This window comes from Cryptotermes secundus, unplaced genomic scaffold (genome assembly GCF_002891405.2).
Source record: "Cryptotermes secundus unplaced genomic scaffold, Csec_1.0 scaffold234, whole genome shotgun sequence".
NCBI lineage: Eukaryota > Metazoa > Arthropoda > Insecta > Blattodea > Kalotermitidae > Cryptotermes > Cryptotermes secundus.
Genome location: NW_019725843.1, coordinates 788,992 through 809,858, shown reverse-complemented (window position 1 = coordinate 809,858; position 20,867 = coordinate 788,992). Strand labels below are relative to the sequence as shown.

General features: G+C 40.6%; 1 protein-coding gene across 1 annotated transcript in view; it reads right to left on the bottom strand.

Annotated features, from left to right (window-relative positions):
* LOC111863653 (serine/threonine-protein phosphatase 2B catalytic subunit 3) overlaps positions 1 to 19,221 on the bottom strand; it is a gene marked incomplete in the record, with an annotated part of 233,080 nt that extends 213,859 nt beyond the window's left edge. Inside the window, 1 exon segment of the mRNA XM_033751146.1 lies at positions 19,065 to 19,221. Within this exon segment, the coding sequence (XP_033607037.1) occupies positions 19,065 to 19,113 (49 nt within the window).
* Between the last annotated feature and the right edge of the window lie 1,646 nt (positions 19,222 to 20,867).

Here is a 20,867-nt window from a genome sequence, read left to right as displayed (position 1 = left end):
TCGTATGGGAGCATGCCAATGCTTTGATACGTGGAGGGCAGTCTCTTCCAATCAAGCTTCAAAAAGAAACCTATCCATCTACCGACTCCGGTTTACTGGGTTCTGTATTGGTTCACAGAAATCCATTAGCACAACTACTAATGAGCTCGTAGATTCACAGAATTACCTCTGTAACTGAAATGAAATTACATTCCAACAAGAGCAGAATGAATCGGATATGCTTGCCACTGCTCGTAACATCATTATTTACCCATCACATATGAACGAAATGAAGCCTGTTCAGCGCTCTGAAGTACAAACCTGCATCAACTAAAGACCTCGATTTTTTCTTTATGCTTCAATAAGCAGTCACCCATACAGACAGCCGGTGAGGCGCGCCTATATACACTTTGTGAATTACTGAGGTATGCCATCATCATGCACGAAACGCATCATCGGTGATGTATGTAACACGTTCAATGCAACAAACGTTGTCAGAAATATGCACAGCCCAGTCCAAACAAGAATCACTGAACAATACAAGATCCTGGGAGACGACATCTAAGGGCAAATGTAAACTGTTCCTGTTTAATTGAGGGCAATGCAATCAAGACATCCGTGTGTTCTTTAATTAACCATCCCACAACATAGCCAGCGTAGTTGGTTGAAGCACTATGCTATAAGTCGAAAGGTCGCGGGTTCGAGTCCCTATGAGGTCGCTGGATTTTTCAATTGACCTAATCCTTCCAGCCGAACTATGGCCCTGGGGTGGACTCAGCCTCTAACAGAAATGAGTACCAGGAATCTTCCTAGAAGGTAAAGGCAGCCGGCGCGTAAGGCTGACAACCTTACCGCCATCTGTGAGTCGATCATCTATAAAATGTGGGAGCCTCGACGTCCTACAGCCCTATCGGCCTCCACGACGTGTTACAGGGATAGCTTTACCTTTACCATATAGTCGTTTGGAAGAACATGGTAACAGTTACACACATTCTTAAACCCGAATTCGACAAAGGTGCGTGTCACATTCACTTCCCAGCCGTTTTACGCATACGAAAAGAGCCCTCGGTACGCGTTCGATAGGTCGTGTATCAGTGTCACAATTGCGATACAAAGAGTGTACATGGGGCATAACATCTATAGTGCAGTACAATCAATTCCGCGGTAGAAATCGCAATGACAGAATATGTTAGTCGTATGAAATTTTCAGTCATCATATACAGAGCTTTCTAATATAATTGTTTAAGAACTTTACAATATTCAGTAGGATTCTTCGGCACAATTAAAACACCCAAAATCGAGTAAAATATTCAAGGATTTCTGTTTCCCACTTCCTTTACAATCTGAATTACTTATGTTGGGTACACTCAATCCTAACTGACTGACATACCTCAGACTTCTTAAACCAAGAGACCGCATCTCAGTTACGTATCTACCAATTTCAGCTTCCGATGTTAAATTAAACAACGTTCTTTTTTTCAGACTGCCACTTCCGTAGCGGGAAGTTAAATCAACAGCGTTTCCTTAAGAAGGTCGGAAGTGGAATATTGTATCCTTTCGAGGGCAAGTATATTGTCTGCTCGCTCCTCTGACATCTGTCCATCCGCTGTTTTCACATTATGTTCAGAATAATCTTTTACCCTGGCATAATGACAACCTGCATATGACGAAAACGTATATCCCAACGAACGATAGTGTAAAGGGAGCCATACACGTACGAGTCTGGCTAGCGAGTCCGGCTTGGCGAGCTTGAATCGGGAGCCGGGCTCGGATTAATTTCACCACACACGCATGAGCTGACTCCCAACTTTGTTCGTACATTTCAGTACCCAGAATGAGTTCATCGAAGAAAGTTGCAGCAGCCGTGAACAAAAGCAGGTTGAAGTACCACAGTGTTGGCTTGTAGACATCATCCCCGGACGAAGCACTTCTCTTGCTGCCCGGATACTGTCCAATTTTTTCTTAACAAAATTCAAGTAGGCATCACCGATCTTCTCTCTCGTGAACTGCACGAGTAAATCCCAGGCCTCATCCCGCTTTCCCCTGTTCGAATACTGCTACGAACCTGCCACAGAAGCGGAAGTTCACGGTACTCTTCTAAAAACCGTGTCAAAAACTTCGGGCTCACGAATGTTTTGCTACACACAGAAGCCGACATGGTTCCTCCGTAGTACCACAACTCATCACACTGTTCCTGTGGCGTATAGATACGCGAATCGGGCTCGGGACCGCTCAGACACGTACGAACCAATAGCGAGCCGTCGCCGAGCCGAGTCCCACCGAAGGCCCTGGCGAGCGCCGCCGGACTCGGCCCAGCCCGGCTCGTGGCGACCCACACACGGACGAGTTTGGCTCATTGGAACCCGATCCGAGTCGGACTTGAGAGGCAGACTCGTACGTGTATGGACCCCTTAACTAATTTAATACTTATTCATCAGCAATACATTTTTGCAGTTACTTTGCGACATCTGAAAGTAGAATCCGATCTTATATCCTTGCTGTTTAATGCTAGCTTCTTTGTGGCCTACTCCCCATCCATGGCAGGAAAGTAGTCGAAGACAGAAAAAGTCATAGGCCCCGCGGTGCCCGGAACCAAGAACGACTGTGACCGCGAAGGTCAGAAGCTATTTACCCGAAACCAGTAGGAAAGAGACCACTAACAAGACCCAGGCGTAGGTGGAACAATAATATTGTGGCTTATTTACACCTTGCAAGAACTGGTGAGCAATAGAAACAACCGTTGCTAAGTAATACACGCATGCAACCATAGATATGCAATCCGTTTCTATGCAATGGCGCGATTAACACATTTCCACGTATCGGACAGTGCTACGCAACGCGGTGACGTCGTCAACATACAGACTGTGTCTTCCGTGGGGTCTGTGCAGAGTGTTTATAAGAGAAGTGAATTCAGAAACTAGGGACAGTTAAGTGTAAGAGGACGAGAATGGAGCCATGTCTTTACTGAATTGTGAAGATTATTTGCGTACAGATTAGGACAGAGGAGTACAGGGTGACTGAAGACAAGGAGACTTCACAGTGACCTGAAGCTCTAGTTTCTGTCTTGAGAACCGTTGCCAGGAGACGACTAGTGACGACTGAGAATCCTAATGGGTGTGCAATGGTGAACTGTAAATTGTGTAGAATAGTGACAGAAGTATAATTGAGTGTGATCAAGAGAACTTGTAAACGAAGTGCCAATAAATTCAATCATCCGATCTTGAACCCGTTATTTTCGTCACGCGTACTCCCTACACGTATTAAGATGAATCTTACAGAAACAGGGTGGGAAGTTATGGACTGGAATAATCTGGCTCACGATAGGTACCAGTTGAGGGCTCTTGTCAACACAGTAATGAACCTTCGAGTTCAATAAAATGGTTGGAAATTCTTGAGTAGCTGCGCAACTGGTGGAACTTCACGAAGGACTCGGCTCTACGGAATTAGTTCTTCGTTAAATGACAATTATCTCTTTCCTAATTCGCAACTAACAGACAACAGCCGCCTTCGTCACCGAGCTTCTTTTCAACTTCACTAAAATGGGCCACGGTCTTTCTTCAATGTTCCCACTTTCGTCATCAATCTTCAATATTCGCCCTAAATTATCAATATCACGTGTATCCATTAACGTTACAAAACTTACCAGTTGACACAGCATCATTAAGGAACCCATAATCAAACTACCATCAACTACTGTTAAACATTAAGCATATGCCACAAACCGGAAATTCGTGTCGACGTAATACAAGCATGAGCATACAGAAATAAATCGTATAATTAAAACGACTTGTCATTAATTCAAAGCATGCGCCTGCGTGCTTTCCACGTTATTTTAAATTCAAAGAGATGACTTCTTCACAGCAATTCATTATGCAGCCATTATTGTGCGTGTCTGCGTCATTACACCATGAGAGTTGTAATGTGCAAATCCTTATTTGTATCAAAATTACATTTAACACAATCCACATAGATGCAATTAGTTTTAAGTGTGAACGCCATCTGCTAAATCCTACAAGATTCTGTTTACTGCACGAAGCAAACAGCGTTCCTTATATTCTTAAGTTGGTTACTTAGTGACGGTGTCGGCATCGGGACTATACAGAGTACGATGATGAGATAATTAACGAATGTGGAGCAGATGGCAGAATGCAATTTGCGTGCCCATGCAGCATATTTCACCCGCGCACACTTCCTCTTCCTCCGCGCATGCAGCGAAAATTTCCCTCGCCCATAAAATAAAAAGAAAATAAATTAAAATAGAACTGAAAAATAAACACATAAAGCGTTTTACAAATACTGAAGGATCTGCAACCATATTTTAAGACATATAATGTCACGTGTATTAGTGACTAATAACGCGGGTTCGGGTTTGGATGAAGGGGTTTATTTACTCCGTATACACACCATCAGTAATTACACGTAATTATAACGCTATCGCTATTTCTACGCGTTATAATTCACTGTTACACACGTACACACTACTCTTCTCCTGGTAACGCAACTAAAATACAGGAACTATAACAGTCTCACTTAATCACACACTCCAAATAATACACAGTCTTCTCTTCACAGCCGCACTCTTGCAAGTAACTCTTAACTACACTACACTGCACTTTGCACCAGTCTAAGCTACAAGTGGTTTTCGTTACATAGGCCCCGCATGAACAACATACAAACAAGTCACGTGATTCATAGCCCGCGAGTTCACTGACGCGCTGACTGTTGCCTAGCAACGAGCTATAACATGCGTCCACTGAGACACATCTTCCACTGTTGCATGTTGGAATGTATTTACCGAGCCGTTTCCTAGAAATGCTTTGAGTAAATGCCTTACATTGATCCCTCCTTAAGGTTCACAGAGATATTGGGTTTTCGGACTTTATCCATCATCCTAGTTTTAAGATAACTAAGAAAAACATGACGTTTCGGAAACTGGATCTCTCTCCGTCCTCAGGTGAGGGAAACACCTATTCTGTTGGATCCCTTTGAAAGAGCTAGCCTCAATCACTGGACCAATCACTTAGCTCATTCTAAGAGACCCAACAGAATAGGTGTTTCCCTCACCTGAGGACGGAGAGAGATCCAGTTTCCGAAACGTCGTGTTTTTCTTAGTTATCTCAAAACAACGACGATGGATAAAGTCCGAAAACCCAATATCTCTGTGTGTTATACACCATCGTCAGAATCCTACAGTAACTACCTCCTTAAGGTTGTTCGTCCCGAACAGCCTAATGGTGTATCATCTTGCAGTCGGTCTCACCGTCCTTACCATGGCTGTTTTTTTTCTTCTCCACACGCTACCACAGCTCCCTCCTTAAGGACAGCTCGTCCGGAGCGGTTCCCTTATTAGGTTCCAGTTGGTCCACATTCTCAACATCATCAAAAGATTTTCCTCATTTCTTTTTTCTCTTTCTCACGGTGGGCCCTAACTCCTAGAGTGGCCGGTGCTCCCACATCTCCGGCTCTTGCTCCGTGTGCAGCCTCTTTTTCCGCTTCGGAAGGGGCCGAACCCTCCACAATGTCCAGTCCATGATTCTTCCTAACCCGCTGAAAGTTCCGCCTACCTGTTTCGCAATCTCCCTTCTGAAATTCTCATACAGGGTCGTCTATTGCGTTCCTCCGCTTCCCAGATGTGATCGCTGTCCTGAGCTCCACTCTCCGACGCCGTTCGTGGTTGTCCTCTCCTTCCTCAGACATAGCAGCCGTCTGCCTCCTAGGTCCTTTATTCGCTTGCTGCCTCGTAGCTGCTGTCTCAGGCTTATGACACTGTTGCATTCCGGGCCCTTCCAACGTCTCTTCCCGAACGTCCGTCCTTTCCGGGTTTCTTGTATCACACTGTCCTGGCCGTATCTCTTGCGATCGTGTCCCCTGCGCGGTGCCACTTTTACTGTGGAGTATCCTCCTGCCGACTGCGGCCCAATTCCTTCCGCGGTCCACAATTTCCCTGGATCCGAATTTTCCTGAAGATATTTTTCTTGCGCCGTGCCACTGCTGCACGACGGGACACCTTCCTGCATGCGGCAGCCAACATCCTCCGGGATCCACAATCTCTTCGGAACAGTTCCTTCGGCTCTCCGCGTCGCTCAGCAGCTTGATACCGGAACCTATGCCTGGCAGCGAACGAACTGTTGTCAGGTGGCAAGTTGCCAAACAAAAGATTCCCGTGAAAAGCAACAGGATAACAGAGGGAATTAACCGCTCGGCATTGCGACTTCTATTCGGGCCGCGTGGAAGATATAAAAGGGAACTGATTCGTGAATTAATTTCAGTCAGAGATTTCTTCGTAAGAGAATTCAAAAGGCAGTTTAGTAGTTGAATATTCAGCTGTGAAGTGTTCACAAGATAAGATTCGCTACCAAACAACGACTAGCAAGCAGAAACGTTTAAAACTTACAGTAATCCTTAGTGTTATAATTATTTGTAGTTATGACTTGTTGTGAGTGTCCAATACATATATTCAGCTAATCCAGAATCCATTATTACTAGTCACGTTAACCAGGAACACGGTGGCAGAGGCATAAAGCTGACCACTCACTTTCAGCTTGTGCCGAGATCAAAAAGTATGGATCTATACATCCACTCCCCATACGCCTTCATGGCGTAGTGCTTAATTAGTTAAGCACAGGGACAACTTTACATTTTTAACCAGGAACACGTGACAGTATTAACAATCGCAAATGTTATTTTCAATAAGCCAATAACGTAAATAAATCTGGTGTAATATACTAACGTAGTAGTGATGTGTAATTTGTATCCAGTGTTGAGATATCGGTTTATGCACACTGGGTCACACCAGTAATTAAAATCGGCGGGAATACAGCACGAGCTAAGAGCTTAGAGCAGCGTAATGCGGAAGGATACAGTACGTTTAGTTTAGAATTAAATTAAAGTAACCGTGAAAGGAACTCGGTGTCAGTTGTCACTAGCAGCACTGCGGCGCATACACGCTGAAGGTGTGATGCCGCATATCTGTAAACACGTGTGCAATCTATATTCAACAAGTAGACGCGAAGTGGCACCACCGAGCAAATACTAGTACTTCCGCGTAACTGAATACCGACTGTCTCTTAAGTATTCATCAGGAAGGTTCTGAAAACGGCCACTTCAATCAAGGTTTTGCTTGCTTTTCCTAGGTTCTGGGGCAAATTTGAGTTAAGTATCCACATTTCACTTTGCACTGTATGCTTTTCATGAATCACTCCTGGAGTTAAAATCAAAATTCGACCCTGATGCAGACCACTCAATATTAATATCAAATTACGCCCTCATTCCTTAACGTCCTGCTCAACTTCTTTAACTGACATTCTGTCAATTTACCAGAAGAACGAGGGGGGTGTGCCCAGGAAGCAGGAGCAGAAAACTTTCCATCGGCCCTCCTCCCGTCAAAAGGAATGTTTCTCATCACGCCTTTCACAAATCATCATCATGAATCGGCTCCAAGGAAAGCCCACTGCGACGTTTGCTACAGCATCCAAGCATACGAATGAATAAACATCCAAATAATAGACAAGTGATTCAGTCTTCCGCGAATTCATTATGGCCAACCGCTTACGTATATCTTTCTACCAAAACTCTTAATTCGAAACTTTCGATCTTAAGTTATTTACAGACCTTACTTCAACAGTGCCACTTTACCCCCGGCGAAAGGGCTACCGGTACCCAATGGATGGGAAGCAGGGTGGCTCCAAAGCCGGTGTGTTAAAGAAAAAATCTCTTGCCCCTGCCGGGAACCGAACTTCCGACTGTCCTGTCAATAGCCTGAGTGGCGTGGAGATCACCGTTCACCTCCATCTAGTGACGAGGTAAGGAATGTTGGAACTATACCACCACTCCCCCATACGCCTTATGACGTGGTGCTTAATTGATTAAGCACACGCACATCTTTACCTTAACTTTATCTCTACTTTAAGAATGTCTATATAATTGAGATACGTGGCTACTACTAACTTCATCAATTTAGAGGACGTCACGCATACACTAACATAAGCTTGGCGCTTTCTTAAGGGCGATACATAACAAGCAGTTTGTAGCAATGGTTTTCAAACTGTGAATCACGAAGTGAAAGTACACAACTACAATGTGCCATATTTTGTAAATTATTTGAAAAAAAAAAAAACACTTCCGTACAGAGTGCTTCAGTGACTTCCTTCTGTCAGATAGGAGAAGGCTGACAGTGCAACACCACTCAACTGTCAGCTATTTCTCCCGGTAGTTGGCCCTCGACTACTCACAAAAAAAAGGGGCCCGTTTAGTAAAAAAAGTTCGCACCTCTCTTGGACCACAGAAGCATTGTTTTTATGGAAAAACAAAGGAACCCCCACTATGTTGTCAAGTTCCCAGTTCCTCGTGTAGGTCCTGACGGCGGACACAACATGAATAATTCAACGTTATCTTCCTATGACTGAACTAAATAAGTAAAAAAAGTAAGTAATTGTATCCCTGTAACAGGCCGTGGAGGCCCATAGGGTTGTGAGACGTCGAGGGTCCCGCATTATTTAGACAATCGGCTCATAGATGGCGGCAAAGTTGTCAGCTTTACGCGCCGGCCGTCCTTTACCCCCAAGAATATTCCTTGTATTCATTTCTGTTAGAGGATGAGTCGACCCCAGGGCCATGGTGCGGATGGAAGGATTAGGTCAACTGAAGAAATCCACCTCCTTGGGATTCGATCCCGCGACCTTCCGGTTTGTAGCATAGTGCCTCAACCAACTACGCTACCGCGTGCCCCCTATGACTGAACTAAATACTGTACAAAAATGATTTCATGCTTGTTTTGGGGCTTTATTTTGGTAGTGTTCCGGAAAATGTGCGAAAACGGGTCTGCGGTCAGAAGTTAGAAAACACTGCAACAGATAATACGGGAATGAAATTTCCTTATGCACTTCCCGGGTATCACAGACTGAGAAATTTTAGTATCCAGTAATCCGACCATCTCTCCGACCTAAGGACCTGACGCTGCCAGGTTCACCAAGCATAATTCATTCCGTAACTCATTCTGGGCGATGAATGTCATGTGAGCAACGGTATGCAGCACACAGACACGTTTCATTTACTGCAGTGCTGCTAGACTTGACTTGGTATTCAAGTCTTACCGGTCTGCGTGCGTGTGGGCGAATGTGAGTCCACCTGACAAACGTTTCTGAAGCCTTTCACATCTGCATTATTCTGGCCCCGGAAATATACCTTCTAGCACAGACACAACAGTTTAATTCTTGCAGCGCTGCTCGACTAGACTCTGCTATTCATGTCTTACCAGTCTGTGTGGGCGTGGGTGTAGGTCCACCTGCCAAATATTTCTAAAGCCTTCCACATCTGCTATTAGTTTAGCCCCGGAAACATACCTCCTAACTTTTCAAACGCCAGCAATAACCGTATGTACAACTTGCATTTATGTCCAATAGCTCTAAATTTAGCTAACGGACTGTGTGTGTGTGTTTATGGGTTTCGTTTGGTTCTCAGAATAAACTGCAATTTTTAAAAACACACAAACGACTAATAAATCTTTGCAACTGCGATGCGATGTTTTCCTTGGGGTGGAAACTGACTTTTAAATATTATTTAAATATTGTATGCCCATGACAGATTTAATATGGACAGGAAGAGGCACCTCTAAGAACCCCACAACTGATATCTTGGTCTAATGACCTGAATTCATAATCACGGAAATTTTGAAGAGAAGAAAACAAGTATAAAAAACTAAAAAAAAACCTCAATATAAATCTACTGAAGTAAAAAGACGCATGTTTTTCTACATATCACTGTTGAAACTAATGCACAACACCTGTCATCTCTGGGCCTAATGAAAGGGAAGCACAATCTGCCAGAGAATATCTACAGCAGACTAAGACTGAATGGAAACTGGAATATCGGATAGCTGGCGATGAATTCTAGTGGCACCAATAATAAGGAGGGTCAAACATTTTCAGTCCCTCAAGGGAAGAAATAATTCAAGGTCAAAATATCTGTTCAGAAGATTGTTTTTATTGCTAGTGGGGTGGGACTAAGTTCCTTGTCCTGCGCCCACTTCTGGCCTATTGTACCAGCCCCAGATGATAGGTGAGGGTGATTGTGGAGCAACTGGTGGAATGAAGATTGGCAGGGGAAAACGAAGTACTCGGAGGAAACCTGCCCCTGCGCCACTTTGTCCACCACAAATCCCACTTGACCAGAATCGGGATCGAACCCGGGCTGTCGCGGTGGGAAGCCAGCGACTAACCGCTTGAGCTATGGCACGGCCCTTGCTCAGAAGATAATGGATGCCATCTTCTTGGGTCACTAGGTACACCTCTGTTTGTGAAATTTGACATTCTTAGAATTTGTGAAAGAAACGTTCTTCAAGAATCTATCGCCACAGAAAATTCTGGGGTCTTACAATGGATGGTGCAAGTATCACTCCACCTCAGAAGACCAAACAGTTGTCACACGAGTGGGCGGTCATCCAACAGCACAATAACAAAGGCAATGTTCATGCCAAGTCGAGGGTTATACAAAGGTCACACATGTGTGAATATGATACTTTAAGTCCGTGTTTTGCATAAATTAAGGGAAGTACGCTGAAAATGAATATGTTTTCAAAACAACTTCTTTATATATAAATTATATTTCTGAAGATCTGACTAATTTACCTACCATGTAATGACACTGAATTCACAAATTATGGTTGTAACGAATTATTAAACATACCTAGAATAAGTAATTCCCTGAAATGTAAAAAAAAAAAAAAAACCAGCCATTGCAAAACCAAAGCCAGGAGCAACTCACTTAGTTGGGGATTTACAAGTGACCAAGTTGGTCACCTAAAGTGTCCCCTTTCTGCACTGGCTCTTGCAGTCAAGCAATTGGAGACAAGGAACTTAGGCGGGAAGTAACTTTTAGTGTTAATAAATCTTATATAATATGAAACAGCGTTCTAATACCACCATCAAACAAGTCAAGGCTGTTGATAATTTGTATAATTTGAAAGTTTTCTCTGTAGGAGATACTGCAATGTATTTCAAGCCTTCCTTAATGGATGAATAAGTGATGGCAACTCGGGGGCCTTAGCATGCTCCTTAAGGCAAATGTCGAAGGGCAGTTCTCTCCCATGTTTAAAAAAGCTTCATAATGTAACAATATGATAACTCAATCACAATAATTTTCCTCAACTTCTGACTAAGAGTGTGGGCAGAATTTGGAGTTCTTATCAGAATAAGTGCTAGAAAAATCTGCATGTGTGACTTCATTCTGAAAAACAGAAATGTAGAGAATTTATAGGGCTAGTCCACACATTTTCCAAATACTGGAGGCTTCAAGAAAGAAAATCCAAAGAAATAATTTAGAAATCACAAAGAATTAATTTCTGTGTTTGACACAGAATTTGTTACACAACCATAAAATTTACTTGAAATTGCAGGACTACACTGTCAACAACGCTCTAAACTGTGATAATGAGTCTACTGACAAACTATTCACTTACAAACACTAGCACTTTAACTGGCTACACAACTGTTTACAAGCCAAAGTTCTTCGCATACAAACATTCAGTCAGTACCTTTGTACACAGCTTTTAGCAAGCTGTTTTCATGAAGTGTGCAAAACGAATGCATAACGAGATTGCAGTGTATATCCTTCTGCATGCACCATTTACACAACTACAAAAGACACTATAAAACGTGATACTGAAAGATTATACAAAGGCTGACAAATGAATAATTTTGATTTGTATCATACCAATTTAACTCTACATGAAGAATGACCCAAACTTATTTAAAAAATTACTATTATACAAAAATTAGTTAAAAATGTAACTCACTGAGACTTTCTACTTTCAACTGAAATTTTTAATACTGTGAATATTAAACAAACTCACGCAAAATTAATTTTTGACTAAGCAGTATGTAATCCACAACATGATTTACTTTGCAACCATGTGTATTATTTATAATACAAGATGTGTAATGAACTCTGAAGAAAACAGTCCTTCATCAGTAGCTAACTGTCACTCAGCTAGTCAAGAAATTCCCTCCCTTTCCTGGAACCCAACGATTCACTGCCATGTTAGTTAACAACAGGACAACACTGCACCCTATTCTGACAAAAATAAAAATATTATCCTTCCATTTCCCCTGAGATATTTCAACTAAAATTTTGTATGCATTTCTCATCTTCAATTATCATGAAATCACTGAATCATATTAACTTGAAGTATCACTTTATACTCAAAATCTACCAAACTGTCTGCATTAATTCCGGCCCAGAGTTTGGAAATTCCTTGCTATAGTCACTTTTTTTATGACATCACTGAATTTAAAATTTTCACATATGAGGATCTGTTACAATTTGATAATCTGGCCGACTCTGGTCCATTCATATTACACACCTGTGGTCACATTTTCCTAAGTTTCCTACTGGTCAGCAGGATTGAAAATGAAAAAGACATTTAATATGCTGTGGATTATAAGGCATTACAGAAAATTCATACCCTTAAAATACAATAATATAACTCTCAAAACCTACCACAGAATATGTTCAACCTGTTTCAATGATGCCTTTACCAAAATATCACACACAGATGAAGCACAATTATAAACATCAGGGTGGTTAAAGGTTAATATGGACTTTATTTTCATCAAAACTTAGGCACAAAAAAAGCCTCTTTTATATACAGTTGGTGGTAACAGTGCACTCACTGACTGGAAGGTGGTAATGTGCCCTGCTTCTGCACACTACAACTAGTGCAAGAAAGTATCAGACCTTAACACTCCTAGTGCAGAACAGTGCTGTATCATCAAATTTCTTGTGAAAGAAAGTAAAACCATCAGAAATTATCTGTACGTTAAATACACATTATGTGGAAGAGACCCTGTGACGTCATATGCAAGTGTCTGTGACAGGTACAATAACTTTCTGAAGGCGGCAAAGAAGTCTCAAACCCAAAACATTGTCACATTCTCCGAACAACTGTATGCAATGTGAACATTCGCTGTGTAAAGAGGTGATTTTGGGAAAATGGCGAATTACAGTGTGTTATACCGCATCCAACATTGGCATGAGTGTTTGAAATGTTGAAACAATTATCCATGAACACATAATGTTCAAGAAAGCGTGTGCCCAGTGGATCCCAAAATGTTTTTACGTTCAACCAGAAGGTGCAACAAGTTGCTGTGTGTCCCCAACATCTGCACTGGAGGGAAAAACAATCCTAGATTTCGTAATGGCTTGTGACAAGATGTGATTGCACTATCTCACTCCAGAGCCAAAGTTGTCCAGCACAGAATGGCATCACAAGTGATATCTGCCATCCAAAAAAATTCAAGACACAACTGTCAGCTGGCAAAATCTTGACAAGTGTGTTTTGGTATCGAGATGGACTGAGTCGAGTTGATTTTCTTCCACACCGTGTAACAACCGATTCACAGTATTACAGTAACTTGATTCACAATGATGTGCACCAAGCAATTTAGAGGTAAGACCCGGGAAAATGTTATAGATCCTACCGCATGATGATGCTTGTCCACATACAGCAAATTTGATGAAGGTGACAATGACAACGCTGGGCTGGGAAATCATAAGCTGCCCTGCTTACAGTCCTGACTCAGCTCCCAGGGATTTTAATTTCTTTGGACCAAGGAAGGTACACCTTGGATAGAAATTTCAAAATGATGATGAACTCAAAGGTGGTGTCCTGAACTGACTATGAGTAAGGTTGCAATTTTTTTTTTTGCCGCTGGCTTCAGTAACTTCTAAGGATGATGGGAAAAAATGTGTTAGTGAAAATGGAAAATATCTTGAAAAGGAGTGAGAGCTTGGTAATTCTTGAACTCTTTTGTTAAGAAAAAGAAAATGAATTCCAGGTCAACCTTAAACCACCCTTATATACATCACAGGTCCTGAAGCGTAAATATGATACGATAAACGTATTACCATAATTATACGCATAAACCTGTACCAAAATACTGGAACAGGAAATTCCAACATAAATTCGCATTGTCACTGTACAGAATGAAACCGTTAGACAAATATGGCAAAGCCTGCGACAGGGAAATATTTAGATTATATAAGGTAGGGAAATGCAACAGCCAAATTATAGTCTAGTCCAGAGGTCGATGACATTCCAAATGATCACGTGTAGTCACGAAAAACTGCATTTTCAGGCTGAACGAAAGAAAAAATAAATCTGAAACCTACCGATGTCATTCAACAATTATATTTGTGTGCCAATTTCTGTTCTTCGTGAGATAAATCACTTTGTTTCAAGGGCAATACTGGCAAAACAACCCATGGAAATCACCTGATGCTTCAGCAAAGTTATGGGAAGATGCACCAAGCATATTGCCAAGGGTAATAAAGTATTCTAAAACCTCAAAATACTTTGTACAAAGCAATATATAAATTCACCCAATCTTACAATAAATCAGGGCTGGGCAAAATTACGACTTTTTGAGAGTGGGGGGAGGTAAAGTTGTTCTCATACTTAATTAAAGACCATGTCATAGAAATATGCTGTTGGTGACAGTGATGATAACAGATTGCCAAATCATGCATAGTCCTATAAATAATTTTTTAACCGATCCAACACTGCAAAATTCCAATGTGAATCCCAAAAGTACGCTTATTTCCAACTGCTTACACGATTGGTCACATGCAATAAAGGATAGGCTGGTTTGGGTGACCACGTAGAGCATGAATAAATTGTGGTCATGTGATGAACACAAGCAGGAAACAGCAGAGGGGCAACATCTGGAAAGGAGTAGCAGCAGAAGGGAACTCTTACTGTTCATCATATTCTATTGCATTCTGTTGAGTAAATGGCTACTGATATTTATTTCATTCTTGAAAATAGTGTTGTGTTGACAAGAATGAAATCAACATTATCTACTTTAGTATTCATTCTCTGGGGGGTGTGAGGAAATCGTGAAAAAGACCTGACAGAAAAACTGGTTCCCAGATGTGATCTGACACAAGTACCTCCTACATACAAAACCGACACAATTCTATGCAAATGTGCAGATACAATTTCTTCATACAAAATAAACAGAACTGTATAAGAATTGAGTTTTCACAGTGTGAACGTTCATATTGTGGTCTTCTGTGATATGACACCGTGCAGTCTGATAGATGGGTACCACAGTATTGAGGAATACTCTGCCTCCATCTTCAGGGCTGAAAAGTTAGAAGCCTTCTACCATGAAAATGGTGGCAGTATATTCCTCTAAAATGTTGGTGCCTGCCTACCACACAACATGTCATAATCCGGAAGACATTACACGAAACTGGATGAATTAACTGCAATAAAAAGGGTATATTTATATGTGCCAGCCATCACTCTACAGTGCAACTTACACAAACTCATTTCACAAGAAATCTGTCATGTGGTATACTGCGTGCATAAGCACAGTGAATTCCTGCAGGTTTTGAACCAGAACTGGAATCACCAATGCAGAATATCATATTATTGCTAATACTAGCACTGCAGAGCCTGAAGGTTCAACACCACAAACACTTCTGTCATTAAACACAATACTGAGCCAGCGCCATTCACCTCCAATCCCCACAATCCATCTTCCGATGATCTGTCCTCTCTCTTTATTCTTTCATGTGGATGCTCCCTCGATTTCCTCAGTAAAATCCTGCAGTCTTTGTTTCCCCCTTCCCAGTCATATTCCTAAACCATTTGCAGTCTATCCTGATGCACTATTCTAACAATATTGCCATAAACCATGAAATCCTCACCGTGTAATATCCTAAACTAGTCACTTATTTCATCTTCTTAGGTCCAAACAGTTTCCTGAGCACTGTGTTTTCAAACAATTCTACATGCTTTATTCAAATCAAGACAACTGGAAACACATGCTTCTGTGTACTGTTCTTCAGAATTCTGCAAAACAGATGGGGACAGTAACAGTTTACTGACCTGAATAACAATAAGCACTTCCAAACTTTATTCTTTTGAACAGTTTTGTCATGAATCTATTTTTTGATGTTGTTCCAAGACCCTATTTTCTTAATTCTTCCAGACTACAACAGAAGTGTAATCTACAATTAAACATATTTAGTAATGTAAACATTTTACATCCACAATACTATTGTAACATATATATATATATATGAAACATATATGTGAACAGTGCTATGGGCTGGACGACCGAGGGGTTGGAGTTCTAGTCCCGGTAGGGGCAAGAATTCTCTCTCCTCCACATCATCCAGACAGGCTCTGTGGCCCAACCAGCCTCCTACCCAGTGGGTACCAGGGGCTCTTTCCCCATGGGTAAAGCAGCAGGGGTGTTAAGCTGACCATTCACCTACAGCTAATGCTGAGGTCAAGAAAATGTGTATCTATACACCCACACCCCCCACACACCTTCATGGTGTATTGCTTAATTAATTAAGCACAGGGACAACTTTATGTCTTATATGTGAAGAGTTCTATCCTGTGGGGTACAGCACTGTGCAATCCATTGAAAGTCAACCAGCATAAAGCAGATTTTGCCACCTGCTGCATGCTGGTTTCTAGCTTGACTTACTCTTCAACCCTGACACACATCCCTCTGAAACACTGGCTAACTTTCAATTGACTACATAGCATTATCTACCGGAAGACAGAATTCTTTGTAACCACTGTTGTGAGAACTTCAGATCCTGCAAATATAAATGTGTATGGCATCTGCAGAACTTAGCTGAAACTGCTAATTTCATAAACACACGTACACACATAAATTTTCATTATTATAAATTCAAGTTTGTAAGGTTCTATTTTGGCGTGACTTAAACAGGCAACAATAATTAAAGTGTTGTAAATAATATGTGAAGTCTAATCTAAAATGCATAATGGAAATCTGAAAACATAATTATCACTATATCAGATTTGAGGTTCTCATGGTGGTATTAAAATTATGGTCTTCTTGATTGACACTTTACAGTTTTGTAGATAAGTGCAAACGTTTCTGAGGAATCCGCTGCCTCCATTTCAGGGCCAACCCTGGATATGGTTGCCAAACCATGCATCAGGAGACTGTAGTCAGTACAGATCAGAACAATGTAATCACAATGAATATTTCTAGTTTACCACACCCTGTTCTTTCTATGTACCTGTATAATAACATCCAGAGGTGGTACAGCACTGTTCTGTTATGTATACTGGAAAATTAAACCTTTACATTCCACCTACTTCATCATCTCCACCTCTAATGATGGAAACTGTGCCAAACTGTAAGGAATGCAAACCCAACAGCCTATGTAGTTGTTCCTCATGTCTCAGAAATCATCTGGCAGAACCTTTATCAGAAGCAAACTTCTATCCCTACAGATGGAGGCACCGTGTTCTTTAGAAAGCTGGTGACACACAAAATGTCAGAACCCACAATCTTCACCCTTATCTTATTTCTCGCATGTGTATTTACACAAAGAAAGATGTAAATATTATTTCCCACACTTCCATTAACATGAATAACCTAACCAGACATACTTTTTCACAAAAACATTAATCTTGCAAGCCTACTCACTATGTTCATAACATCCCACAACAATGTAAAGGTTATCTTAGGCAGGGATTGGTAACCATGTGCCAGCAAGTGCCTTCGAGCACTAAACAGGAATTTTTGGTGCCTCCAAGAATTTTAAAATGTTCATAACTTCTTAACTTTAATGATCACAAAGCCATGTTAATGATTCTCTGACCAATGCAAAGGAGTTGTATATGTTCAGATGGCGTTCACATGTCACATTAACTGAGGGATTTGCGTATACTTCAAGGTGACAATCTCTAAGAGAACAAATTATTATTCAAAAGGTATTTCTTGTATAGCATGCCAAAGGACTCTTTAGAAAATAATGTAGTTTGAGAACATAGGGTGCACGGATACAATTATTTCAAGTTGCCTCTTTTTTTTCCTGGTAGATTCATATGGTGCCCACTGCAAATTAAAGGCTTCTCCTAGTTTTCAATTACCCAAAAATAGTGGTGGGCCCCTATTCTAAGGGATAACATGTATCAATCCCAAATTTAAATAAAGAATGCATATTCATCTATTTTATAAAATAACATTATACCAACTACAGCATAAACGCACCTCCGACTTCCATAACCAGTATTTTCATGCTAAGTTTAACAAATGTAATAGTTCTATGGCACTGCAGTTATTTATAAAACATAAACTCATTTATTAAAACCATGCAATGGAAATATTCATCAACAGCTGGTCATGATTTACTTACTATAAGTTTAACATTTTTGCGATTAGGCTGATGGAAAACGATGATATGAATAAATATAAAAATGTTGCACAAATATCAACGCAGGACATAACCTACAACCTCACAAACAAGTGTCACCATTTACAACTAACTTCAAAATTATACATACAATCCTTGCCCTTTGCTTCAATCATTGCACAAATCCAACATAACTCAATATCCTGCAATACACAAAATACTGTGAAGTAAATTAAGTATGTTCACATAAATGCTGTATTCTGGGATGAATCGGGCATGTTATTATGCTGCAATATCACTGACCAAACTATTTAAATTTAAAATATTACACAACCCAATGTTCGGTAATGGTTTAGGTTTACATTTCCTCTAAGCAGAAGAATTTATAGAACTAATCATTTTCATTAAACCCTTCTGGGTTGTTTCGTCGGTGATCCTGATTGTACGGCAACATGTTCACAGATTGTAAACATTGATATACTACACTTCTTTGCCATTTGCAGTTAAAACTCATCATGAATATGGTCAATTCTTTCAACATAACGTTTAGAAACATGGAGAAATTGCTCAGCGTTCTTGATAATATAAACATATTCATTAGGATCCAACAAAACTGAATACTGTCAAAAATGTCAACATCTTAACCCAACTTCCAGCAGACGACATGGGTGAGGAGCAAGGATATTTTAGCCAGATAAGGCAAAGAACATTATTCAGACGCATCATATAAAGTTGTATACCATGAATTTAAGTTTCCTATAAATATACGGTAACCTTTTGCCAGAATAACTACAATAATATTCGTAAGGTAATCGATAGAAATGGCGACTGAGAAAATCAATCCTGTACAAGGGAAATGTACCATCCCACTTTTCTATGGATATCGTAACACTCACTTTTTATAACCCGCTCCGTTGTGGAAAGCTTCGTATTGTTTGCTGACATTTTACAGTTTTCTGACAATTTTACTACACCATAAACATTGGATGTTCGAGAAAACCACTGATTTCACAAGCTAAAACCTACTGTTCCACAAGATGTCGCTAACTCAAACTCCACTGCACTGCGTCTTGCGCATCTTTCTGCGCACGGAAATTATTCCCACCAGTCTTCGAATACCGCAAACACCCTAAGAGTGGCGCATCTGGGCGGGACATTTGAATTGCTTGAACTTGTTTAACATGGCGAATTAACATCTATCAATGTAGTTCATCTCAACAAATTTAAAACTAACTGCTTACATCATACTTTAGAATAAATCGTAAAGAATGATTCCGAATTTAAAATCTAATTAAGATGTAGGTTTGTGAATAAAGTGAATTAGTGGAAGTATTATACACAAAATACAATGTATAAAATCAGCATTTTTTTTTTTTTCAAAAAAAATATTTGCTGGTACTTTCATACTCTGTTTTAGCTGTATGTCGAAATATACAATTCACCAGCTGATAAGTCCTTTCTGAAAAATTTGCTGGTATGTGGCGCAAATAGCAGCTGAAGGAGAATCACTGTGTATAATAGCAATTTGGAGAGCTATTGTGTTTCAAGGGCTGATAATTCACAGCAGGCTACAAAGAACTGATCTTTATAAAAACAAATTGACTCGCATAAATTTGTATTTCAAGAAATTCATGATTTGCGGAACTCACCAAAATGCTGAGCTGTAGCTTGGGAATAACATTTTTATAACGCTTGTCTCATCTTACTTAAAAATATACATACAAAATTTGGGACATGGTTCAAACCAAGCCACTAGCTAATGGCATGCAACTGAATTAACTGTATTTTGGGTGTAAGAAACAAATATAAGCAGCTTCCCTGGCAATATCTTGCCAATCTACATGCGCTGGAATTGGTGCCAACAGATTTAAGACTTTTTTAAATCTCTCAGTATTCAGTAATGCATCTTGGTTGTACTATATTACTGTCATTGTCTTTGGAACACAATGAAATGAAGCTATTGTAATTGCCTATGAAGTCATGTCTGAAAAAGAAAAGGATATAATTCTTCTCTTTTTACACTGATGTTACTGTTGAACAAGTGGCCGTGACATAGCTGAAGCAGTTAGTCGCTGGCTACCCACCGCGGCAGCCCGGGTTCGATCCTGGGTCTGGTCAAGTGGGACTTTTGGTGGACAAAGTGGCGCTGGGGCAGGTTTTCTCCAAGTACTTCGGTTTCCCCTGCCAATCTTCATTCCACCAATTGCTCCACAATCACCCTCACCTATCATCTAGGGCTGGTACAATAGGCCAGAATTGGCTGCAGTACAAGGGACTTAGTCCCACCCCACTAGCATTAAAACACAATTACTGTTGAACAACACCTGAAAATGTTGTAAAAGCAGCTATAATAAAATGTAACTTGCTGTCTAAGTATATGTAGTTTACTTAATTTATGTCTAGGCATCCTGCTGTAGTTGGTGTTAAAATTTATTTTCAGGTTCGTTTACTGTCCACCATGCAACAGTATCAAAATATAAATTAAATCCTTTTAAAATTTGTCAGTGCACTACATGTTTCAGCCTACTTGGCCATCATCAGTTTCATTGAAATTCTGGGAAACTACAGCGCATCCCATGCTACTGCTATCGGTTTTCATACTTTCAATGTTTTTAAATGTCAATGTAGTTCCTCCTTCTATACCACATATATAGTCTTTTTTGGTATGTTCATTGCTTATCAAGGTTTCAGTGTGAATG